Source organism: Falco naumanni, chromosome 2, assembly GCF_017639655.2.
Source record: "Falco naumanni isolate bFalNau1 chromosome 2, bFalNau1.pat, whole genome shotgun sequence".
NCBI classification, from domain to species: domain Eukaryota; kingdom Metazoa; phylum Chordata; class Aves; order Falconiformes; family Falconidae; genus Falco; species Falco naumanni.
Genome location: NC_054055.1, coordinates 58,178,646 through 58,205,269, shown reverse-complemented (window position 1 = coordinate 58,205,269; position 26,624 = coordinate 58,178,646). Strand labels below are relative to the sequence as shown.

General features: G+C 43.1%; 1 protein-coding gene across 1 annotated transcript; it reads left to right on the top strand.

The window, feature by feature from the left end:
• Positions 1–144: 144 nt before the first annotated feature.
• SLC15A1 (solute carrier family 15 member 1) lies at positions 145–26,624 on the top strand. The gene is made up of 23 exons (XM_040584427.1): positions 145–224; positions 3,674–3,702; positions 6,746–6,830; positions 6,926–7,067; positions 9,614–9,733; positions 9,904–10,003; positions 10,270–10,360; positions 12,304–12,387; positions 13,509–13,591; positions 14,586–14,672; positions 15,660–15,749; positions 17,019–17,063; positions 17,167–17,199; positions 17,337–17,425; positions 18,558–18,639; positions 20,029–20,151; positions 21,493–21,642; positions 22,050–22,099; positions 22,696–22,803; positions 22,936–23,032; positions 23,468–23,614; positions 24,453–24,560; positions 25,867–26,624. Exons 1-23 carry the CDS (start codon positions 221–223, stop codon positions 26,053–26,055), a joined length of 2,136 nt encoding a protein of 711 aa, XP_040440361.1. The 5' UTR covers positions 145–220; the 3' UTR covers positions 26,056–26,624.

Sequence of the window (26,624 nt, the reverse complement as noted above, 5' to 3'; positions counted from 1 at the left end):
GCCCGGCAGCGGCTGCCCCGGCGATACGCCCCCCGCGCCCCCTCCCCGCCCCGCGCCCCCTCCCCTCCCCTTCCCGCCCCGCCACCTGCGCTGCCCCGGCCGGCGGCACCGCCCCGGAGCGGCTGGGGCCGGGCGGGGCCCCCGGGCCGCCCTTAAAGCCCGGTCGCCCCCGGCATCCTCCTTCCTTCCCCGAGCGCCTCGCCGGGATCGTGCCGGCAGCATGGGTAGGTGCGGTGGGCAGGGAGGGCGGGGTGCCCCGGGCTGGGCACCGGGGGGACCCTCGGGCCGCCTCCCCTTGAGCCGGTGGGCTGGGCTGTGAGCAGCCGGCGGAGAGCTGCTGGCATGGCCGAGGGGTCCCGGCTCCCCGGGGCTGGCTCTGCTGCTCGGTGCCGGGTCTGAGTGACAACGGGTGCCTTCGGCTCCCCCGGGCCGCCCCCCCGCCGGTGCCTGCGGGGCCGCTCACCCCCCGGCAGCGCCGCGGCCAAGCCTGCGGGAACCTGCCCCGGCGCCCCGGTGAGAGCCGTGCTGTTGCCTTGGCCTCGGCGGCCCCTCCGGGCTGAACCCCTCGCTGGTAAGGCGGATCTTGAACTTTTAAGGGATGTGGAAATTGGAAATCGTAGCACAACTCGAATGTGGTGTTTCTCACGGCTATTAAATAACGCTTTTTCACAAGAGTGTTTACCTAGGGTTGACCTAATTAGTGTTTTTTAAATATATAGAAACACATCTGGAAGATTCACATAAGGGCAGAGCCAGTTTAGCTAGCTAATCCCAAAGATTAGTTTGTGTCTAAACTGGAATACAGAGTAGTAAAGGCACAAATGATGCTTCTCTGGGGAGTAGCTCTCCATTGCCCTTTGCTGGACCCTTGGTCCTGCAGTGTCTGAGCATGTTGGCGTGCCTCTCCTAGAAAGCAATTCCTGAGCTGAGGAAACCTTGTCTTGTGTAGGGGAGGAACCTGAGGTGTCAAAGCCCCCCTCAGAAAGTACCATTGCATCTTCACCAGGACACCTGTGCTCTGGGGACAGGCAACTGTAGTTATGAGCAGGCAAAGCTCGGCAGTGCTGCTGCCCAGAGAGGCACCAGGGTCTCACTGCCTTGGGCAGCTAGCTGGGAAAATGGTGATGGTGCTGGGAAGGGAGAAGCCCCATGCAGCTGGAACTACTCATGTAATGTCAGTTTTGCTGCTTTATATTTGCTTTGACTGTTTTGCACCAGTGTCTTTCTGGAAGAGCGAGGTGTGAAGCAGGGACTCCTGGTGGTGTTTGTCCTGATGGCAGCAGCATCCTTGTGCAGGTGCTGTGAGGCTGCTCCAAGGAGCAGAGGCAAGAGGCTTGGGTTGTGCCAGAGTCAGTCAGGCGGCAGGAGAACAGACTCCCTCTGCAGCCAAGAACATCCTAGGTGACAGCATGGTCGTGTACAGATTTAGCCTGGCCACAGACGTGAAGTACTTCAACCAGGCAAAGTTGTGGTGATGGCTGCAGGGAGCAAGGCAACGCACTCCCATCTTGTGACGTGGACCATGAGCGACAAGAGCTACAGCATCTCCGTGACTGCAGGGAACTGTACTGGTGGGAGCTGTGGGAGAAGGGGTCAGAGCCATAAGCCTGCTCCCCACCTTTCCTGCAAGTGTGGAAGGATGCAGTGACCCACCAATAAATAACTATGTAGATGTAGTGTTCAAGCCAAGAACTGAGTAGCTTCTGTCTTTACATTGCTTAAAAATACTTGGTATCTTAAGGGAATACAAAGTGTATAATTTTTTGGAGCTTTATTTTGAAAAATGCAAAGCTCTTCTGTATTTTGTGGTGAAAATGATCAGTTCTGCAGGTCGTTCTTTGTGGGGAGAGAATGAGAGGTACCGAGGGTTGCCCAAAAGAGGGACTGCTCTGACATGCCACTAGCAAACCCCAGATTCGTGACTGAAATTGCTGCAAAATGCTGGGTGTGCTGTGCTTTTATAGGTCTAACTCCAGAGCTGCCTGACAGTGAAGTCCCTCAGTCAGTACAGGTGCCTGTGTTGAAATGTTGGTTTTAATGCCACAGGGAGTTTCCTGACTGTCCCTGTAAAAGGAGTGTAGAGGCATAAAGTCAAAAGGGCTGAGAAGTAAATCTCTCTCTTAAACACTGAAGTCAGTCAATGTTGTCTGGGGAAAATAAGCCTCCGTGACGTCTTCTGTGTAGGGTTTCTTGCAGAGGTGACACTTTTATCCTCTGGAAAGGAAATCCCAACCAGCTACAAGTTCCTTGATTATTTTTTTTTATATTATTATTTATTTATTTTCCTCAAGACTTGGCTAACAGGCAGGCATAAGCTGTTCAAACAGATGTTCCCTGTATGTGTTATGAAAAACTAGCAGTATGATGCACATGTGCTGGAAAGGCCAACCAGTGGAAATACTCAAGGACTTGTCGTGAAGATAGTGTATCACTAATGCCTTGGAATCCTTCAGAATATCTGCTCATGAGTGGTGTAAGGAACATGACTAATAGCTTTAATGGCTCTGGTATCTGCCTGTACCCTGAAGTGTTAGCACTTTCTGGATGTTACTTGTTTTCTAAGAAAAATGTATTCTTGAATTACCTGTAGAATACTACTCTCTGCTGTGAAAACAGTTGTCCATGGCATTGAAGGAAAGAATCAGATAAATTTTTAAAATAATTTTTAAGAGTGACTTTATTTAGTATCGTGTCAAGCACTATAGTGTTGCTGTCAGCTGTTTCCATCTGTTGTGAACTGTGGACTAAATAATGAACTTGTCTATAAGAAAAATGTTTGCCATCTATTATGGGCACACTTCATTTGCAAGCACGGATTTCAAAGTTCACATCATGTACTTGGTCTTATCTTAATGATAATGAACTCGCTCATGTGGTTTTGTAGGAAATGCTGACATCCACTATGTGGGCACAGGGCCTTTATCTGACACGGTGCAAGCTCAGCCTTTGAGCCTGTCCCCCGAGCCAAGCAAGCCCTGCAGGACACTGCCTGGAGGGCTGCCAGGGGTAGCAAACCTGCCGGGAGCAGCTGGAAGTGACTTCAGGGCTGCAAGCAGCTGTCTACTCTTGCTGACCTCAGCGGGACCCCTCCTGTGCTTCAAGGCTTTCCTGGGTCAATCTCCAGGTTGTGAGACTGGCTGCTAACGTGGATCACTCCGTCAGGCCATGTATTCGGCCCTCTTTAAGTCTGAGCTATGGCAAGTTTGTCCCTTTTCAGGACTTGGCATCCACCCCTGGCAGGGCATCCCGAGTCTGTTCCTTACTCTTGACTTGCCATTAAGATGACAACCCTGAGAGTGAGTAGAAACAGGATTTGCCTTCTGTGGGGGGTAGGGGTGGGCTGCTACCACCTTGAACGATGTGTGGTGAGCAGTCATAGTAGGATGGGTTTCTTTGTCCCAACAGTTCTTTTTTGTTTTTTCCCTGGCACTGTATGCATAGCCTGAAAAACAATGCTATCGAGTGAAGCTTTTCCTAATAACCTTCTTGTACCATGAAAAGCCCCCCTTTAACAAACTGAAGACTTACTCATCCTGAACAATACTATGTTTGTGTTTCATCATTTGTTTTGAGTTGAACTTTTCCCATGTCTTCCAGTGGCTTTAAAAGAATGTTACTTAGTAGTTTCCATTAACTTGTGTGTTGTTTTTGTTTTTTTTTTCCCCCTCCACAGCTGCAAAAAGTAAGAGTAAGGGCATATCGGTAAGTATTGTTTTCTCTTATAAAAAGTTGTTATACTGACTCTCCTTGGGTTATGTTGTTTGGGTAACTTTAGCAGTGCGCAAAAAAAATGTTCTATAAACATACGTTAAAAGTAGAAAATAATGAGTTGTTGGCCAACACATAAAGCAGCCTGGTAGCTTATTAAATCCCAGCTAAGCGTTAGTGTGCTCACCACCCTGCTGAAATGTCTGAAGAACCTTTGCTGGCTGAGCAGACATCATTGGGAGGAGACGTGTCCCTGGAGCCCACTCTGTGTGTGGCTGGGTTGTCATCATCCACCAGCTCTCCCTTAGGACTCTTACCTTTTGGTGTTAGTTCTTCCTCTCGAATCTTTGAACCATTAATGACACCTGCCCCAGCAACCCTATCTCTGCCTTTGCTTTTCTTATCGCACAAGGTTTTACCCCACAGACTTTCACCACAGCTTTCCCACAGATTAGCGGCTTCCTCAGCAGCCAAAGTCAAAGCTGTACAGCGGGGTGGTGGCATCCCCAGGGCAGGGGAAGGTTACAGAGAGTGTTAGAAAATGTGACCTCCAGGTTACCTCTTCAGTGGCAGATCCAGTGCTTCCTGGCCAATGGGGATCACAACAGAAAATGTTGAAGTAAATGTGTGTGTGCTTGTGTATAACACAATAGAGGTTTAAGAGGACAGTATAGTGCAAAACAAGAACAATATAGGTCATATATTATCAAGGCATAACTGCTTATTCTCTTCTTGCTTTTGTAGCATCTTGAAAAAAACAAAGGAGGGTCTTTATCTTGGCAAAGGCCCTGTAGCTTCTCCTGCATGCCCCTGTTCCTGTTCAGCCAGCTCTCCGCCAGCTCAAAAACCCACCAGTGGCTGCTGTGCTGGCATGTGAGTGCAGGATGGCTCTGCCAGGCACATAAGCACTAGCAGCTTATAACAGATCCACAGCCTCGGTGGAAGCTGGTTGCCTCCCCACATCGGCACGTAACACGTTCTTAAACAACGAGCTGTTGGGTGGTGTGGTGGCCGAACACTAGGGAGGGTTGTGAGAATCCCAAGAACATCAAAAAACTTTTAGTAGAGGTTTTGTGAAGTTCTGGTGGGGATGAGTACCACCACCCCCTGGGCCAGGACTGCCCTGTCACTTTTTTCTCTGTAGGCAGGCCACAGGCAGGGAAGGGTTTGTTCTGCTTCGGACGGGGCTGTTCTCTCCTCCCCAGCTGGGTTATACCCAGTTACACTGGCAGAAACCAGTCATGCAGTGTGGGTTACTGCACTGGGGCCTAACCTGACAACTGCTGAGATCAAAACCATTGGAGTGTATCAAAGGGATGCTGAGCCAAGCCTTCATGGTGTGGTTCTCTATCCATCTCCTTGGGAGCAGGAACATTTGCATGGCTCAGGGGTGTGGTGCACGGACAGGGCATTCTTCCATACGAACACCAGTCCAGCAAAAGCTGCAGCCAAGTTGGGGCTAGTCTTTGAGAGCTCCTGGTATCTTCACCTGAGGGAAATGGGCACCTTCAAGTGAATTTTATCTAAGGATGGTCTTCCTTTGGAGACCCTTAATTCTGACCATGGAGGATGTGATAAATTGAGTGACATGTTTTTATTAAGGCCTCAGATTCTGGTTGCTCTGAAGCTAGGTGAGTCCCACCTGGCACTTGCCTCGGCTGAAGTCGGGCTCTGTCAGTGAAGCCTGCTTATCAAACCACGGGCGAGGTGTGCACTGTATACTTGCTTCAGCTGGTACCAAAGATCAGGGCTGTTCAGGCTGCTTGGACATACTCATGATTAAGTCAGCAATACTCTCACCACTCTCTTATTTTAGTTTCTCTTGCAGTATTCACAAAAAGCATGTTGTAGCACACAAGTCTCACAGTGTTGTGTTGTTCATTGAGGCTTTGCTGGAGATGCAGGCTCTCCAACTTAATCATGTCAGGATGTCAGGCAGGATTTTCCCACATAAGGCTTCTTTCCTTTTGATCTGCAAAGTTAACTTTTTTTTTTTTCCTCCTGTCTCACATGGAATACAGATGGATTTAATTCCTAAGGCTTCACAACATGAAGACAAACAACGCTATTTATTTTTTTCTTGTCCATACTTAAGTTTCATAACTGTTTTACCCCTGGGATGTTCTAAGGCTTATTAAAAATCTGATTTTTGCAACTTGCAGAATCAAACCCATAAAAAGAGGTAAAAAGAAAAGTTAATGTTCAACTTCCATTCTTAGTAGTTTTAATAGAAATGATCCCATGTATTCATTCAGTAAGAAAAGCAGGCAATCAGAAGTTAAATTCCCAGTTCTGCTGTTCATGCCGGATTTGTACCTGATGGGTACTTTTATTCCCTGTGTCTCCGTGGCAAGAGGCACATCACAAGCTGCATGATGGTGCCTGTGGAGATGCCTATTGCAGTAGGTGAAGGCTCAGTAAATCTGGCCATGCCATTTTAGGTTAGGAGTAAAGTTAGTTCTATCAGCAAGTCTGAAGAAATGAAGGATTCTTCATATAGCAGAATATTTGTAAGGATGGGGAGCTTTCCCAAGATATTTAACTAAAATATTTAAAGGCTTATTTATGTGAACTGGAGCCATTTAAAAATAGCCCCGGGCTTCTAACTGGTGTGCTGTGGGGGTTTAGCATAGTGAGGATTTTTTGTTAGGTCTGGGTTTGGAGTTTTTTAAAAAACATTGGCTTTTGACTTTATTTTTTTTTTGTACCAGTCAAGATTGCTCTAAGGATTAGATGCTGAAGACTTCAAATGTTCATGGTGCAATGCTTGAAGGTCAAATATAGTATTGTTAAAGATCTTTTGCAACAGGCAGATAAGTGCGTAGAGCTCTGGGGACCAAGAAGGGAAAGTAGGAATTGCCTCTTGGTTCAGGTAAATCAGTGTCATTCCACAGAAGCCCATGCAGCCTCCTAACCCCTGGGTACCTACCTGCCCCCACGGAGTCTGCACTGAGCTTCCTCAAGCTTGCGGGTCACAGTGAGCAATGTTAGTCTGTTGCACAGCTCTGAGCTCACACTGTCTGTCTCTTGCCTCCAGCCAAGCTGCTTTGGCTACCCCTTGAGCATCTTCTTCATCATCATCAATGAGTTCTGTGAGAGGTTCTCCTACTATGGCATGCGAGGTATGTGCCGTGTCCTGCGTCTCCGCATGTGGATTGCTGCTTACCCAGCCCTGACTCTGGTTTGTAACCTGTTCTTTTTGTTGTTCTTCCTACAGCGGTGCTAGTTCTGTATTTCAAATATTTCCTGCAATGGGATGACAACTTGTCTACAGCCATCTACCACACGTTCGTCGCCCTGTGCTACTTGACACCGATCCTTGGAGCGCTCATTGCGGACTCTTGGCTGGGGAAGTTTAAGTGAGTCCTTCCTCTGAAGACAACCCAAAATCAGGAAAGCTCACCTGAGATCAGTGTTACTTAAACCAACACCTCAAGCAGCAGCTCAGAACAACAGCTTCAGAGCTGGTGCTGGCTACTCCAGGATTGTTTGTGGGTGGGGTTTTGTTTTGGTTTCCCCCCCCTCTCAAAATCTTGAGGTTTTAATTGATTTAGCTCAGACCTGAAACTGCCCTATGAGTTAAATGCTACGGTTCTCTAATTGGTTAAGGGTAGTAGCTTGCTTTCCAAGTATGGTGCATGTTTTTCCTCGCATCTGGGCAAAATGTAAGCTACACTGAGGGAAGTGTTTACCATGTTGTGAAAATAGATACTGGAGGTTATAATTACATTGGACTGCCTCTTTACCTGTTGCAGGTGGTCAATGAAATAGTGAAATGCTGTGTCATCTGGTATTAACTGGGACTTAGAATATGTTCTAAAATATTCCATGATTGACTTGACAGCTCTGCAGGAGTCCTTACTGAGTTGCAACTCTTTCTCTCAGGGATGAATTCTGGGTTTTTACCTGTGCACTAGGTGCTTGGAGAAGTACCACTGAATGAAGGGCTTTGAAATGTAACCAAATTATTTCCAACAGCCTGGTCTTCTACTGTGTTGGCAGCCTCTGGGAGCCCAGGGCTGCACCCACTTTCAGGTGTGCTCTGGGGGAGCTGGTCTGATCAGTGTGAACTCATTGCAAGTAGCTGGATATCTGGCAGACTGTAGCCTAAATACATTCATAGTCACTTGTTTAGATGGTATGCTTTTTTTTTTAAAAAAAAAAATATCTATTTTGGCTTTTACCCGGTTTATAAAGATAAAGCCCTGCTGACCTTGTATTCCCTTCCCTCTTGAACTCGTGTACACCAGTGCCACAAGCCCTTGGCCACCAGGCCCTTAACAGGAGCTCAGTAGGATGGCTCAGGGCTTGAAACTGGAACTCTAAGCTTGACAAGAAAAAAATGCTTTTGGAAAAGCTCTAAAATAGAGCAAGGTTCCATGAGGAAGGCTTAAATAGTATTTAATTAAAAAAAAAAAAACCTATGATGACAAGAGGAGGAGGTTACCCAAGCACCGTTAAGGACTTTATGGGGGAGACTCAAATCTTCTACAACCCATGTAATTTGTGCAGTGTCTGCCAAGGAACATGCTGGGACCTGCTCATGTTAGATGTGAGGTTCTTGAGGAAAACAGTATAGAAATCACCTTTTTCTTAATTGGGTACTATCTGTGCAGTGCCAACGATGTAAGTGGTGTCTTCCCAGCATGCTTATGAGCCTCACAGCTAAAAACCAGAGGCTTCTTTCCTGCTCAGCTCGGGTTTAACTTCAATTGGAAACTTTCTCCCAAGTTGTTAAGTAACTCTATGGAAGCGCTATTAAGAAAGAATTTCTAATTTTTCTACTAAATAGGAAATTCACTGTTGCCTCATGTTGTGCAGGTTTTTACCCTACTACAGGGAAAAGCATTTTTTCAGTCAGAGAAACCTTGTTCTAAAGTCAAAACCTGGTCAATGGAGAGTGGTGCTTCCTCTGTCCCCCTGGTATCAGGGTGCTCCAAGCTTGCTATACGGATCTCTTGCTTTTATCCAACAGATTCTGATTGTCCTAGGTCCTTGAGCCTTGCCCTTCATTGTCATGGGCCACACTAAGTTTGGAACTTCTGCTGCTGCAAACTTAGAGTTTTAAATAATTTCACATCACTGCACCCCACTTCTGCTTTTCCTCCAGACTGGAGATCTGGGTCTGTGCCTGTGGAATGGAGCCTCAGCCAAGGGAGAGGATGAACGTGGATTAAATTACAGTCATGTACTTAAGCTCCAACAAAGCTAGAATGGAGTATATTCTTACGTAAAGAGGAGTGGACCATAAAGGCATGGGGGTGGGGAGTGATGATTACTTCCTGGGCACCTCCTGGCAGAGGAAAGCCTTCAGTCTGTCCTTTTTGGTGCTTCTCTGATCTGAGTTTCAAGATGTCAAGATGTTGGTATGCTCACAGCTGTGTGGGGGGTAATACAGTTGTTCACAACAGTACTTTGGGGGAGTTCCCATGCCTAAAGCAGATATTTTGGGGTTGTTTTTTTTACTCCTTGCAGGTAAAATATAAAAACAAAGGATGTTTAAACAGTATTAAAATCAGTGTAAATTGCATACTTTGCTGTTGTACAGCAGTTCATTTGAACTTCACCATATATGGAATATGATAATTACATTCTTGAGTTGGTTATTAAAAAGGCAACCACTGAAGATTTTTAAATATCTCATGGTGTGGTGATATCTACGTTTCTCATCTTGCCTTGCTTAATTAAACAAAGCTTGCTAAAATAATAATAAAATAGTATAGAAATACTGTGACAGAGGTATGGGGACAGTAGCTTGTGATAAGTTGAGTCTATCTTGTCATCTGTTAATTATGCTTCTTTACTAAGCATCTTTGAATGAACGAAAAGTCAGCATTATCTGTGTCTGTATGCATGTGTGTAATGGTGTGAATATATCTAAAAATTTATCTTCTGTCTTTACCAGGACAATTGTCTCCCTGTCTATTGTCTATACAATTGGGCAAACAGTCATGTCTGTGAGCTCTATAAATGACCTGACCGATCACAACTGGGATGGCTTTCCCGATAATGTATCGTTGCACATGTGAGTTGCCTTGTACATGAGTTTTTTCCAGGTTGATAAAGGGTGGGACGGCTTAAGCCTTAAATTTATACTACTTGAATTTCAACTGTCTCGCAATCAGTCTCCTATGTACATTCTAAGTAAGAAAGCAAAGTGACTTTCTTCTATTTCTCTTTTGTACTTTGTTCCAGTGCTCTGTCCATGATTGGCTTAATCCTCATTGCACTTGGTACTGGTGGGATCAAACCTTGTGTGTCAGCATTTGGTGGAGATCAGTTTGAGGATGATCAGGTAACAATGTCTTTCAGACTATCAATCATACAAAGACCCTTACTAATGCTTAACTATTCTGACACTCTAATAATACACATATTTAGACATGTGCATTACTGCAGCGTTTCCTGAGTAGCTGAAGAAAGAGCTTAGATAACTATTTGTCTTGAACTGTGCAAACAGAGCTGCTGATTGCTCAATCCAGGCTGATCAATGTGGTTCTGGCTAATCCTTCCTAAACATCTTTTTGCTTTTGTGTGTTTTTTTTTTCCCCTCTCCTGCAGGAAAAACAAAGAACTAGATTCTTCTCTATCTTTTATTTGTCCATTAATGCTGGCAGTCTCCTATCTACTATAATCACCCCAATTCTCAGAGGTAAGGCCATACCTTTTGTTTCTAAAACAGGTAGGCATCAGTAAAGGACGAGTGCTGGATTACAGTACAGTTAGGTTTAACTGAATGGTCTGTTCTTTGACACCTTGTGGAGTTATCTGGCAGATGATCTTTAAAGTCTCTGTGTATGTCATTCAACTTCTCAGGCATGAGGTACTGTCAAAAAACAAGCCAGTTTAAGATCTGAATTGTCTTTAGCATCAGAAGTACTAGATCTGAAGAGACATGCTGAAGCCATCAACTTCTATGCCTAATGCGTAATTCCATGGAGGTACCAGTGTGGCACCTCTTCCAATGCCTTCAAAACCATCTCACAACAGAGATGTACTATTTGATGGGAATGGAAGGTGGGGAGAGCCCTCTGCTCTGGAAGTGGAGACTATTCTAAAGTGTGCTCATGCAAAGTACAGAAGCATCTATGCACATGAGAAGATGTTTACCCATGTGACAAAATAAATTATGTTCTCTGTGTGACAAAGTAAAATATGTTCTCCTTAAAGATATGAAAAAGTTATAAGTAGAAGATAAGTGATAGTGTGATTCTAAACAATTCATTGATCCATATGTGTATAGATTTTCATGGCAAGCTTACGCAGTCTGTGCGATATGGATGTGCTTGGCAGGAGTTTGAGGAAAGCTGTTTTTCTCAAAAGAAAGAAAACAGCATGTGAGTTCTGGAATAACCCTAAAGCACCGGGCTGAAATTCTGGCCTTTGGGTTTCTTGACTGGAACAGACTGTGTAAAGGCATTTTTAGATGTTTGCTTAATGCAAATTCTATCCTTTCCCAAGCTGGAAGAAGATGTGCATGAGGCACAACGGACAGTTTACTTCCATGCTGATACAGGGTAAGAACTGTCTTGGAAAAACAGACAGATTCAGCTGAGGAAAGTGATACCATTATGTCCTATAAAGGTTTAACCCAAAGGCTGACACGAATAAATCAAGACATTAATTAGCAGCAAACTAATTTTTTTTTTTCCAAATCAAGCTCTAATCCTCCTGAGGATTAGAGGATGTTAGAGGAAGTATGATGAAAAAGGTAATAATTCTGTTCTTCTTTTGCCTTTCCCCATTAGTAGCTATGTCCATGCTCTGAGCACCATTCCAGGGTGTATGCATGAAGTCTATAAAGTCAAATCACTGACTACTGCCAGGGCAGGGCATGTGTGGTGTTTAAGAATTTTTTTTTTTCAGCAAGCTACATTTACTATGCTACTCAGTCTTTGTTTATGGACTTGCCCTAGAACCCTAGTAATCTAGCTCCTTTCTCACCAAGAATGTGCATTTGATGTGCATTCTAGTAGCATTCTTCACTTCTTAGTGTAAAACTAAATGTAAATCTCCTACGAGGAGAGGCTGAGGGAGCTGGGACTCTTCAGCCTGGAGAAGAGAGGGCTCGGGGGGTTCTCATCAATGTACATAAATACCTGCAGGGAGGGTGCAAAGAGGACGGAGCCAGGCTCAGCCCAGTGGTGCCCATGACAGGACCAGAGGCAATGGGCACAGCCTGAAACACGGGAGGTTCCCTCTGAGCATCAGGAAACACTTTGTCACTGAGAGTGTGACTGAGCACTGGCACAGGTTGCCCAGGGTGTGGTAGAGTCTCCATCCTCAGAGATGGTTCTGGGCAAACACCTGTTGGTGGTCCTGCTTGAGCAGAAGGGTTGGATCAGATGACCTCTAGAGGTCCCTTTCCACCTTAACTGTTATGTGATATTTTTGAGATATATAATTCCCCTTTCCAATAATAAAAGGTAAGTTGGATACTGATCATCCACTCTGTCCACAATGTCAGCAGAGACGTTGGGTTTTTTTTTTTCCCCCCACTCTCCGAGTTAACAATGAATATGTAGAGCAGAAACCCCATGTAAAATACTGGCGGCGCTGACTGGGACTCTTATCCAATTCTGTTTCGTACTTCAGCTCAAGAGTGTGGCATTCACAGCAAACAGCGATGTTACCCACTAGCTTTTGGTGTTCCTGCTGCCCTCATGGCTATCTCCTTGGGTAAGTGGAACTGTTTTCATCTTGCTCCTTCAGTTATAGACATGATTAAATGATAATGTTCTCAGAATAATGAAAGTGGTAGAAATCTCCAGCTATCAAACTCTAACAATGCCTGATTGTTTCCACAGTTCTTGATTTGAACTTTTTTCTTAGGTGGGGTGGATTAAGCTGAAGTACTCACTTCTGCAGGGGAGGCTGATGTATTGGGACAGACAGATTGGGGCTGGGGAGAGGCATAAGTATACTGTTGAATTCTGCACATTATGTAACTTAATGTCTATATTTCTTGGACTATTGAGTTGTATAGACAAGGTCTTTTGGATGTAGTGAGAACCCAGAGAAAATGGGGGTTTTGGAAATTATCTGTAGTCCAGGGTAGCAAACAGTATAAGGTAAGTGTCCCTGCACTGCAGAAACACCATACTGGTGTGTCAGTGTCTCTCAAACACCTGCATCTTCGCTAGCTGCACTGTGGGTCACTCCCTGAGACTTTCTGCTGCCAGGGGGTGTCAGTATGTACCACAGCATCCCTCATGGTCCTGGTCCTTCACCACCCAGGGTGGACCTGCAGCTACCAGCGACCCCATCGTGCCTGTGCACCCAACCCAGGGCAGATGGCAGCTGCGGGGGTTTGCCAGTGTCCCACCCTGTATGCAGGAGGGTGATGCCTGGGAACGTGCCTGGGTGTGGGAGCTGAGGACATCTCGGTGAGTCCTGCAGTTCAGGCAGAGCCTCACATGTCCCTGCATGGTGTGAGCTGCACCAGCCTGGGCTCCTGAAAAGGAGCCTGCAAAGCTTTTCTAACCTGGTACAGCAAGGCCAGGGACAAGGTCCTAAGTGGTCTATGTTTTGACCAATCCTCAATTAAGCTAATGTTCCACTGAAGACTTACCCTAAGAATTTCCAGATTTAGTTCTTTGTCTTAAATAAAAGCAACCTGCTGATATTAATTTGATTTATTTTACTGTATGATGCCAGGCCAATAGGCAATTTCACTGCTCCTTAGGAAGCTTATTCCCACCTGATGCGACTCCTTGACTGTTACAGTTTCCATACCAAATTATTTGCCCCTATTTTCCATGAATACTGAGTTGCTTTTGGTTTCTGTTTGCATATTGTAGTTGTGTTCATAACTGGAAGTAGAATGTACAAGAAAGTTCAACCTCAAGGAAATATAATGATTCAAGTTTCCAAATGCATTGGAGTAAGTATTACTTGTATTCCCAAAAACCTTGGCAGCAATTCTTAAAACTGTTCAGTAAACTTGCCTACATCGGAAATGTCTTATAATACAAGGGAAGCCTCTAAAGCTTTTTTACTTTTTTCTAAGGCTTCTTATACCTCCAGATTTAGGCTGCTTTTTTATTTATCTACATCTTGGGTTTTAGATGAATTTATATGCAAAGGAAACAAAGCAAGGTATCAGTGATATGTAAGACCTTATTCCAGCTTCTGGGAATCATTCTTTCCTCATAATGGGGAGGTCAGGGGGGTGACATGTCAGTGCAAGCCTGCAAGGAAGGGAGCTCAGTCTGTATGGCCAGCACTGCACGTCCCAACTTTGCAGTGCCTCAGCTTTGAGATCGGGGATTTTGTCATTTGTGGTTGACTTCGTTCTCCACGCAGATCTGCCAGCTTGTTATAGCCCAGACCACTGCTTGTCCTGTAAGCACTGCCACAACCACAGCTCTGGATGTGACTTTGGCTGTTGCTCAGAGTGCTGCTGCCCCTAAGGCTCAGCTCAGCCTTGCATGTTACTCCATGCAGAAAGTCTTAGCAGTTCTTCAGGACTGTATCTGTGCATGTTCAGTCAAGGTATGAGGAATATTTACAAGATGCAGCTTCTCATAGTGACACGTACCGTTCAGCTCTGAAAACCTGTGCATATGAGATTCTTCTGTTTGTTGTGGTACGTAAATCTGAAGTAGGTGGGTCTTCAAGTTCCTAACAGCAACCCACATTGAGAGCAGCTACTCCGAGCTCTCTGGCTCACCTAACCCCAGGAGCACGCTCCACTGGATACGCAGTGTGAGGCCTTAAATGCAATTCCCTTAGATGCTTAGAGCAGTTAAGAGAAGCCAGTCACCTTTAGCACCCTCTCAGTGCTACAAACAGGAGTGTCATCTTTAATGACAAAACAGCTTATAGCACTTATAAATATTTGTAGTGTCATTAAACAAAATTCCGTCTCCTCTCAGTTTGCCATCAAAAACAGGTTTCGGCATCGCAGCAAGGAGTTCCCCAAGAGAGAGCACTGGCTAGACTGGGCGAGTGAGAAGTATGATGTAAGTACTGTGTGAGTGCTCCTCTGCTGTGACATCCCCTGATCCCCAGCCTCTCTGTCAGCTCTGATTCACTGCCTCAAGTGCTGGGCAAATAGTTTTGGGCCTCGATCATCCACAAGCTAATGGTCTGGCCAAACCTCAGTGGGCCTGGCAGGTCACCACCCCAGCGCCTGAAGGAGAAAGCAGAGCTGTGTGTGTTGGTGCTCTGTGTGATCATAGGCTGTCCAGGGACGTTCAAGGGAGGTGAAGAAAAGACTAGGTCCCTTGTTGAACAAATACAAACACCTATTAGTTTTTGAGTTGGTAAACTAGCAAGCACTATCCTTGTCAAATTTTTTTCTGTCAGGAGAATATACTGGGAAAAATGGACATAGTGTTGACTGTCATGGTTAATGCACAGGACCGTAACACTTGTCCTGGGATCAAACTGCAGAATTATGCTTAGGAATTTCAGCTTAAGTGGATGAACACTGTGCTGTATCCTCCCAACCTCAGTACAAACTCCTTACTATGACTCTCAAAATCTTCTGTCCCACAGTCCCTGATCACATCCTTAGCCTCCTATGCACCCTGCCCTTTTGTCAAAGGCAGCACAGACCTTAGCATGCCCCCTTTGTTTTCCCTCTTGCCTATATGCATTTTTCATGTGTGCAAAGCATTCCTCAGGTACCTGTTGTTCCAACACCTCCTTCCTAGAAAAATAATGCAACGCTAAGTGCTAGATCTCATGCTGCCATCGGTATACATGCCAAGAGGCACAGGGGTCTCTGGTATCAGTGTCGCCTTTAACCAGCAGCCCTTCCCACACCCATAGCAGACCTTGTGCTTATTAACAGAAATCACCAGAAGTAACTGCAAGAAAAAGTTTGGAATGTGGGTAAACATCACATGATATGTCTCTACTGCAAACTGTAGTCTGCAACTGTCTTCTTTTTTTTTTTTTTTTTTTTTAACCAATTATTCCTCTTGTGTAATTCTTTGCTGCAGAAACGACTGATTGCTCAGATCAAGCTGGTGTTGAAGGTGCTTTTCCTTTATATTCCTCTCCCTATGTTCTGGGCGCTTTTTGACCAACAGGTAAAGTAGAAATTGGTGTGGTGATTAGAGCTGTACTATGTCACTTTACATACTCTGAGGTCACCAGACATAAGGTGCCTATAAGAGGGTGGAAAACAACTCTTTGCATCTTCTTTGATCTGGTTGTAATGCAAAGGGATAGCTACAGAGTCATGTTAGTACAGGATGTTCTGTAGCCAGGGGAAACAGTTTATCTGGATGTACCCAGGACTGACTGAGTGGCTGAGGCCTCTTCAAATCTTTTATCAACCACGACTCAGAGGATAAAACAGTAATTTAAAAAGTATTCTTAATGCTTCTTCTGCTGTCATCTGTGAGATGAAATGTAGGGTCCTAGTGTAAATGCTGTGGAGAACAAGGGCTGAAATTACCGGAGTGCCAGTTTGCTTAACCACTCAAACATGTTACAAACACCTCGCACCTTAAAGCAGAAGTATAAGCCTGTGATTCTCATTCACTTGGTGGACTGACTGCTCAGGACTCTTGAAAGCAGGATTTCATAGTGAAGTACTGGAGTATGACTTCAGGAGGGTGTCTCGGAGAACCAGGGGCTTGGAAGCATTATCCAAGGCAGGATACTGTAGGAAGTTTGATCCAGGTTGCCTAGATCGTGCTGCTTAAGAAGACTAGTACGAGTGAGCAGTAGCTATCAGCATGACCTGTTAAAACCAGGCAACCTTGCTATGAAATTCAGCACTAAATACTCATTACATGAGTGGTAACGCGTATCTTGGGCAGTACATCACTGGTGGCTAAAGGTAAAAGATGCAGCGATGCACGTTCCTGTCTCACCCTGGGCTCAGGCTGGTCAGCCCTGCTTGACCAGGCTCTGGGCATGTTTTCTGGGCAGAAAGCTCAAGGCAGGTCCAGCCCTGGCTTGGCTGCGAGCTGCTGGGCTGTGGGAAGGAAGGATGGATGTGTCTGTGGTGTGGGGCACTCGGGCTCAGGCAGGCGGCACAAAGGCGCTTGGGTGGCTTCTGTGCACAGCACACGGCAGTGCTCTGCGTGGGATGTCCCTGGCATCTCTCCAGCTAATCTCTGCATCTAAATTATTTTCCACTCTATTTCACAAAACTAGTAAATAAAGTGAAATGGGCCACAAGGATCACCTAGTTCAAATGTTTACATTGCAGGGTAAGAATACTCCTGTAGCAAGCTGGCTGTATTTTTATTGTACTGGGTATTTTTCCCAACAATTTACTTATAGAAACAATTAAAGAGGTACTTTGGAAGATTGATTTACATTTAACTTTCTCTTCTTTTGTTAAGGGGTCAAGATGGACACTGCAAGCCACAACAATGGATGGGGATTTTGTAGGTTACTTTTCATTGTTTTTTTTCTTTATTAAGATTTACTGTTCAGATTGGGTTTATTTGTTGTCATAATACTGAAATCTGTTTATTTTTTCTTCACCAGGGATTTATGAAGGTTCAGCCAGACCAAATGCAGGTACAGTAATCTGTCTACCTATTCTAAGTACTTCCTAAATAGTATATATATTAAATTGCCCTTCATTTAAAAAAAAAAAAAGAAAAGACTTCAGAAAAATACTTTTTTTTTTCTCTTCTTACGTTCATCTTCAACAGACTGTGAATCCCATCCTGATTATTGTAATGGTCCCAGTTGTAGATGCTGTGGTTTATCCTTTAATCAAGAAATGCAAGATCAATTTTACGTAAGTTGATGTACTTGCCTGACTTCAGCAGAGCCTCATTTTAGTGGTTTCTTTAAACTGCTCTTCCAGCCATAATGTAACAAAAGCAAGCATTCAGCTAAGAAGAAAATAGTAATGCATTTAATGGGGCTAATATTTTAAAGAAATAGGTGAGAACCTATTTGTAAAGTAACAATATTTTCCAGTTATGGGCAAAATCTTTTGATTGCAGAAGAAATGCTGTTTATTGTTTTCCACTTCCACCAAGTCTGCTCCCTCTCCCTCCCAAAGTATACCAAGTAGAAATACAATATAAATCCTCAGTGTTAAGCTGAGACACATACTACCTGAGACAAGATATGTTTCCTCTTCAGTCCCAGTGAGGAGTCTGGCTTGCTGGGTACTTCTAGGTGTAGCTTCAGAGGGGATTTGCACATTATTTTAAACGTTGATAATGAAGCAGCTAGCAGTTGCAAGTTGGAGAGGGAGAAGTTCTTAAAACAGTTTTTATAGGGCTAAGATGCAATGCTGGTTTTCCATCTACTTATGAAAAATTGAGGGCATATGCTGTGCTGGAAACAGTCATTCATTTGTGGACACTCTATATCTGACCAACGATGCCATAAATAAAATATCTACCTTAAACTTACCTTTACAGTGTAGCTGAATGTCAGTAGATGTCCCCTAATTCAACATATTTCCCTGCCTCTTTATTCAATATTATTTTGATTTGAACATAGCAATACAGACACAAGATGATTACCCCCTTTTAAAAAAGGCATAACTTCTAGTCTCTTTGTTGTTTTAAAGCTAACAACCATACTGAATTGCTGTGGGGTTTTTTCTACCTGCAGATCAGACTTTTTCTGCAGAAACCTAATGTGTTCAGTCAATGTTTAAGCCCAGCAGATGCCAAGTAACAGGTTATTACGGTGCTGCAGGAAAGACGTATTTCCCGGTAGTATAACTATGAATGTAGAGGTACCCAGCTTAGCAGAACAATTTCTGTAACAACATCAGCCCTTCAAATGGTGTTAATGTGCTAGTTGTGGCCACTTGAGTTTCCCACTGTGGAAAGAAAACAACTAACAGCTGAACCTCTTGAATTAATATTCATTTCAGCACTCACATACATGTTTTGTTGTTGTACTAGGCCCCTAAGGAAGATCACTGTCGGTATGTTCCTTGCATCTTTGGCTTTTGTTGCTGCGGCCCTTGTGCAAGTGGAAATAGATGTAAGTTCAGCCACATGCAAGTATTTCCTATTATTATTTAGTTGTTAATACAGAACAAATTGTGTTTAAGGGGAAAATAAGCCAAGATTCCTAAATATGAAACCAAGCATAGGAGTACAGAAGTGAAAGGAGGGAAACCTGAAGTATATTGCAATAGTGTGATCAGCATAATTTAACTAGTTATGAACACAATCCTGCAAAAATATCTCATATGCGATTGACGTCAATCACATGTTAAAAGGCAAACTCGGGTCTCTAAACTGAGATTAAAAGCTGGAAACCAGAGATTTGTTTGGCCTACCAGGGGCTGCTTTTTATCTCTGATCTCTTCTGATGTTTAAACTGGAGGTGAAGTGTGACATCACAGCATCGGCAGAGACAATACCTGCCTAAGGCAGGATTCATCACATCTAACTCTCCTTGCCCCAAAGGGAGGTGTCATGCCTGAACCAGATAAAGGTTTCTCCTGTAGCTGGACTGTCAGTCACATCTCTGGGAGGTGATCTGTAGCATCCCAAGATCTGAAGAGCTATCTAGTGGTGCTTGCATGCCTTCATGGTGCATGAAGACAAGATGTTCCACTCTTAAATAGCTTTAGTTAGGAATGAGGAATTCTGTCCTTCATGCCTGGGTCCAGCAGTGAAACAAGCTTTATGCTTTCAACTCTGCCACTTGAAGTTGTCAGTAAAGGGTCTGGCCTTCAGCTGGTATAGACTCGTTCAGGCTGTCTTCCTGCATGCCGTGTTCAGAGGGGCAGAGCTGTGCGCGCACATATACTAGCATCGAGCAGAAGTTTCATCAAGGCTGGTAACTTCCCAGACTGTTGCCCAAAAATCTCCTGCAGAAAGGTAAAGACGGGCCTGGTTTTGTTGTATGATGTACCTAAAGAGACTGAAGCAGACAAAAGTATGGGAAGTGAGGAAAGCAGATGCAGCTTTGCAGCTCTTGATGCTCTACGAGAACAGAAGCCATTTGTTGTTAGATCTAGTGGGAAGTGGAGTTCAGTTTTTCTGGGCTATCACACAAGGCGGTGCCTATATATGCTTCTGTCCAGTTCAGCTGCAGCAGTGCTGGGGAGCAATGAGTCAGAATGGGGTACCAAACTTCCCAGTTTGGAACCCAGGCAGCCATAGGATGCGGGAAAAGCCCGTTTCTTGCTACCAAGGCCACTTCGCAGTTCGGCAGCATGCTGCAGGACATGATCAAAGAGGAACCATGCCTGGCTGTGGAGTAACAAACACCAGTATTGAAGTCGCATCCCTCATACAATCACAGATCATCAGGAAAATGCTAATCTTTATCATGAGATAATTAAGATCACAGCAAATGTAGTACTTTTTCCATGTGACTTAAGATAGGGCACTGATTTAACTTTTTTCTGTCCTACAGAAAACTCTTCCAGTTTTCCCTGCTGCTGGGCAATCTCAAATCAAAGTAGTAAATCTAGGTACTGATGGTGCAACAGTTGAGTTTGGACATCTTCAGAATGTCACTGTAAAGCCTATGGAGTCAGTAAGTAAGGGGACATGGGGAATAGCAAGTTAAACAAATTTAACAGAGTAAGTAAAGATAGTTCTTAACAAACTGATTATTTTCTATTTTTCCTCTATTAGTTTTAAAGACTTTTTTTTTTGTGTTGTGGAATGAATGATTACTGAAAACACAGTGAAGGAAGAAATGGCAATTATTTCAATCTTCTAAGTATACTAGTTTGTTTTGGTGAGTGGTTTTTTTTTAAAGAAACTTAATAGTTATTTTGAACTAATTGAAAACTTCACTCTCTCTAAAAAGGTGTCATTTCTTAACAGCAAGAACACTCCTTATTTCAATAGAAGTCCATTCAGCTCTAGTAAGCCACTGCTCTTACTGTGAGTGATCACTTGAACAGGGAGCTTTTTCTGTGGCTACATCGCATACACTAGGCTTCAGATTTTTCTGTCAAAGAATCTTGTCAGATTCTACTACAGCACAACTTTGATAGCCCTATTGACAGGAAAATGTAGTGGAGCTGATGGACATTTTTAATAATGGATATTAGGAGGTGTGTTCTCTGATAGCCTGCAGTCCTGTTTCCATGTGAGGCAAACTTGGAGGAGGATGGAACAGGGTTTCCCCTCTGAAATGGGAACTGAGCTGTGAGGAGAAGATAAGGGCACTCAAATTGTATGCTGATGTGGTATTGATATAACCATGGTGCATACCTGAAAATGAAGGGTGTAAAATGCTCCACTCACTACTATAGACATCTTATAAAATGCATTTCATAATCCAAAATATCTGGATTAGAATACTATAAAACAAAAGGGTTATTTTAGTGTTATAAGAACTTTTTAATTAAAGTTTGAAGTATTTTTTGCAGATGAAATGTATTTAGAATATTTAAAACATATCCCAGTAACAGTCACTCCTATTATGCTGAAACCATAAAGATGCAGCTTACGTTCGCCTCTCTGAGGCGATATTGCTATGTGGAAAATGCTGCATCTTAACTTAGGCTAGTACTGCTTCTGTAGCTAAACAGAATGTTACTTGGTGGTAAGTCTAGTTTATCTGGAGCAAGAAATACATAGGAAAATATAACAGCTGTTCCATAATGCTTGTGGGAAGCTCATGTTACTTGGAAGCTTGTGTAACAAAATAAATTATTAAAAACTAATGATCACATGAAACTGGTGCTTTGTGTAGAAAACCTAACAAAAAATGAAAGTGAGGAGATGCTTGTGTTCTCTGGCACTTCAGAAGTAACACGTGTAAACTTCTGACCACCCCGCCCTGAGTCCATAATACTCCCTCAAAGATGCAGACAAATATGCAGTTGCATGGAAATTCATAGCAATTTGTTTGTCTTTGTAGACGGGCTACATAACTTTTGAGACTTCTCAGTTGCAATCACTAAGAGTAATTTCTGGAAATAAAACTAAAGATGAAGTTCTCAACTTGCCAGGGGAAAACCGTCACACTCTTGAAGTTAAAAAAAATGCAGCTGATATTGTTACTCGATTGGTAAGTCTGATTAATTCCCAAGATATACATTAATGTCTTGACAGCTGTCTACATGGGGGGCGTGTGAAGCTGAGAGAACAAGCTCTGGGTAGCTGTTCCCTTTTTCTTTTCTGTCTCTCCCTGTCTCTGCTGTACCAGTGAGACTGGTGAAGTGTAGAGAGCAGCAGGGCAGGATGATGTGGAATTACCAATTTAGTGTTTAGCTTGACAGTTACCCTTTAAACAAGACTTAAATGTGTGGTTGTACAGTGTCTTCTAGTAGACATTTATCCTAGTAGGATCCTAAAAGGGAACGTCTGCAGTCTCTCTCGCCCTGAAGCCTCTATTAATTCTCATGCTATGTAATAGTGCATTTAAGCTGTTCGCTGACGCCAACAAAGTATCTTGATAATGGTCTCTTCTTCCAGCTGTTTGACAATGTCGTATCAAAACCGGAAGAAGGAAATAATCTCATCAGGTAGAGTTTGTTTTATTCCTAAATTTTGGCAGTAGTGTGACTGTCTTTTCAATCTGCCTCTTAGGTGGACTCTTCTTGCTTAACATAGTTTTCTATACTGTAGGAGCTCTGCACTTTCTGGACACTTCACTTGATGTTTAGGGGGTGTAGGAATTTCTAGGGCACAATTAATCTAAGCTATCTCACGCATACTTTGGGTATAATTAGCTAGAATTGGAAGTGTATGTTTCACTATTGTCTAGATTTTTTTTTTCGTAGACGACAAACACAGATTGCATATCTATATATCCTTTTTAACCTTGAGTAAAAAGTATCCTACTACTTCTCTGCTCTTCTTCATCTCCCATTTGCAGATGCATTTGTTGCTGGTTGTAGTAGAGGCTTGCTTTTAACAGTCTCCTAAGCAGGCAGTGGGCTGACATGAGTCTAGCTTGCTTTTTGCATTAGCCCCACTTTAAGAAATTTAGAGTTCTTTCAAAAACGAAAGGGGAAGACCTGATCCTTATTATGCTGCTAGTATACAATTAAAAGCAAAACCTGTATTCTTTGACTTATGAGTATTTTGTTTAGCATTTCATCACTCTTGCATTTTAAAGGTTAATAAACAATTTTCCTGATACTGTTAATGTCACTATGGGTGACACTTCTTTTGGAGCACTGATGACCTTTTCTGCCAGTAATTACACACTCTTTCCAGGAGGAAGGTAAGCATTTTCCTTACCCTAATTTAACCACTAAAGAGACACTTTTCCTTGGGAAAAGGACATAGAACTCTTACTTTATATAATACACACAGTTGTCTATACCTGTGGTCTAAACTGTGTTTTTTCTTTCAGAGATGACAACATTACGGTTATTACAAATTCAGCCAAATGTTCAGTTACTTCAAAGGCATTTGGATTTGGCAGTGCCTATACAATTGTACTTAATGAGGTAAGTTGCCAGTGCTGTTAGATGGACAATACAGAATTACTTTTTCATGCCAATATTTTCTTCCTAATTAGAATAACATCTGTAGAATTATCCCTCTTGACCTTAATTGTACACATGAAAGAATTTTGGTATATTAAACAGAACATGAAACCATGGTTAACTATAAAAATAATGATGGGTATGATAACATAATGCAAGAATTCATGTTAACTACTAATGGCCTTAAATCTCTAGCCCTGTTAGACACTAAGGATTTGCATGAAGTCTGCTGTCAAATTACTACTTTAACTAGTTATGCAATGCCTCATACACAATATTTCTTATTTGCCCAGAACTTTGTGCATATATGATTATAGAGGTGATATAAACTGCTAAGAGTGCCTTTAGTGTACAGACTCCTTATCATTGTTCCTAATGCACTATTTTAATTTCTAGTGTATTGGAGACACTCTTAATTTAGTGTATTCTGAAGATATCCCACCCAATACAGTTCATATGGCTTGGCAGATCCCTCAGTATTTTATTCTTACGTGTGCAGAAGTAGTCTTCTCTGTCACTGGGCTGGAGTTTTCCTACGCACAGGTAGGTCTTGCTCTTCAGAGCTCTCATTTGTGTTAAGAATCCTGGTACAAATGAAGATCTGTGATCTATTGTTTAAGTGGTGGCTCTGTATTGCTGCTTTGCCTGAACAATTATGCCCTTCAGAGCTCCCCAGCAGGACTATAGGCTGGTGCAAGTTGGCCTTGTTTCACTAGCATTCAGTGTTCTCCATGAGGCTATCCTGAATTACATCATTTGAACATTTGAACCCCTAGGCCTGCAATCTCCTTCTCACATGTGACTTTCCATTGAAAATAAGTGGAACTGTACCGCTGCTGTAAAACGGAACTGGAGAGCCCTCAAATATAAAGGGAACAAGTACTGACACCTTATCTCCACACCAGTTTCCTCCATACAGTCTTTAGCAGCAGTTTAATTATACACTTCTCATTCATTTGTCTTCCAATGCCAATATGTTATTAGCTGTGTGTATTTCTTCCCTTAATTCTGAGCCTATAAACTACAGTGACAGGAATGTTGTAAGATGTGTTTTGCTAGACTATGATGCACTCAACTTCTTCATTTAATGTGTACCTTGTGACATGCAAAATGTGCCTGTTAGTTACCCTAGTGTGTACGAAGTAAAAGCTGTTACAGCTGGTACTGGTCATCTTTTGTTCCTCAAAGCCTTCTCCAGGCCTTCTCAGTTCTCTAGCAATTTTTAATTAAAACCAAACAAAACCACCACCAACAACCAACCAAGAAATCGTCCTCCCACCCCGTGAGAACCAATGCTTGTTCTAATGCAAAGAATGCAGCGAACATCAGAAAAGAAGTGATAGCAATATCTGACTGAAACTTGAGTGTCTTACTTCCATAGGCTCCATCTAATATGAAGGCAGTGCTGCAGGCGGGATGGCTGCTGACGGTGGCTGTCGGTAACATCATCGTTCTTATCGTGGCTGGAGCATCCAAACTCAGTGAGCAGGTACGCACACAAGCGATCAGCATGCTGCTGTATTACACTGTGAGAAAGCAGCTCTAATCCTGGGGGACAGGTCATGGCTGATAATCCACAACAACAACTTTTGAACATCAGCATTAATGCTGGATTTGCATTTATAACTGGAACATAGGAAGTCAGTTTTGGCTACAAGTGTACCAGTCAGCTGTAGAACTACTGCATGACTGAATAATCTTACTAGAGTATGTAATGGAGTTATAAATCTTCATAACCTATCTGGATTAAAACCAGTGTTGAAGGCTGTGACAACAGGGTTCTCCTGGAGCCTCTTCTAAAGTTTCTGTTGGTCTTTGTCCCCAACAGGTGTATGAATGTGTACACACACAGGCAAAAACTTACACTTTAATAAACCTTTGAGGAAGTATTTTTTACCTCCCTTATCTGTTGTTTGCCATTCTTAACTCAGGCTCCTTTGATTGCAAAAATCAATTTCTAGCATCTTTACAATAACTTCTCATAGTGTGGAAAGGCTGCAGACTTCTGGGCTGAAACTCTAGACTAATGAGATTTAAAACCTACCAAAATTCTGTTCACTGCTAATGAACCTTCACCTGTGTAACTCAGCCTTCCCTTCTGATGCTGTTGGTTTCAAAGCTTATTCTTTAGGGCATAAAAGCTTTGGTTCTCCTGGCGAAGAGCAGTTGGATGGACTCTCTCGGGCTACTAGTGGCACTCCCTAATGAATCAAAATGGTATCTGAGAGAGGGAAGAGCCTGGCTTTGCAAATGGTCTGGCAGTCCTGCTTTCAGCTAAATTAACTAGAAAGAGCATGAAACGAAGCTGTTGAGGCTTTTCAGGTGGAGTAGGGAGCACTTTGAAGCTGGAGTTCCCGGTCTTGATTTCTGCCCAGATTTGTGGTCAGTAGAATTTTTTTTATTTTTTTTTTTTTTTACTGCTGACCTGAATGGAAGCAGGATCACTGCCACCCTAGTTTAAAGTGAGATTACCTGACCAAAAGGAGGGGCTGAGTTTCCTTTTCAGTCTTTTGGTCCATTTGCATGCCTCCAGGAAAAAGGGTATTGTAGAACTCTTCAGCTTTTATAGAACTTTTGTCTCTATAATGAAGACAGAAGTGCTGAAAAGGCCTCAATTCTGAGTTGCTTAAATATGTATTATATACACCTAATACTTAATCCTTTAAGTCATATGACACTTGTTATGTATGCTCAGTTTCACATTTTGGATTAACTTCATTTCTTGCAAACAGTAAAATAGTGTAACTCTTTTGAGGAATGAATACTGATGGATAACTTTTTTTTTTTTTTTACAGTGGGCAGAGTATGTACTATTTGCTGCCTTGCTGTTGGCAGTTTGTATCATTTTTGCTGTCATGGCTTATTTTTACACCTATACTGATCCAAATGAGATTGAAGCACAACTTGATGAGGAAGAAAAGGAACAAGTCAAAAAGGACGAATATGTCTATGAAACCCAAGCTGAGGCTGTCTCTCAGATGTAAGAGGTGTATTCAAAGAGTAAATTACGGAATTCCATTAACTATCCCTGCACTAAGAGGAATCGGGGTATCAGTAACACCTCTGGATAATATATCTCATGGGAGAAGTTAAGAAAAACTGTTTAACTTAAAATGCAGCCTCTCTTAGGAAGCAAAAGGAAAAGGTTAGTCTCTCGTCTCCTGAACGTGGTATCCTGAAGAAACTCCAGCAGAATTTGCACTTTTAATGTACCTCAGGCTTAAATACCAGAGCATTAAAATACTGAGATTGCACTCGGCACTACTGGACCCTGTGAAAAGATGTATTTTTATACTGCATTTCAATTTTATATCATGAAAGAAACAAGTATTGCCAAGAAATAGTAATCACAAGCCAAGCTGTCTGCGTGACCCCTTTAACCTCACTGTTACTTGAAAGCAGCAGGTCACATGTGCCTTAAATTCTTTTGTACTTCTTTATGGATAATGGGAGCAAAGCTCTGGCATTGCTCGGGTTAAAATGCTGTCTATGTCCAAATTACTGCCATGTGGAACAAGTGTTGTAATATAATGCTTTATGTGCCTGTTAACTA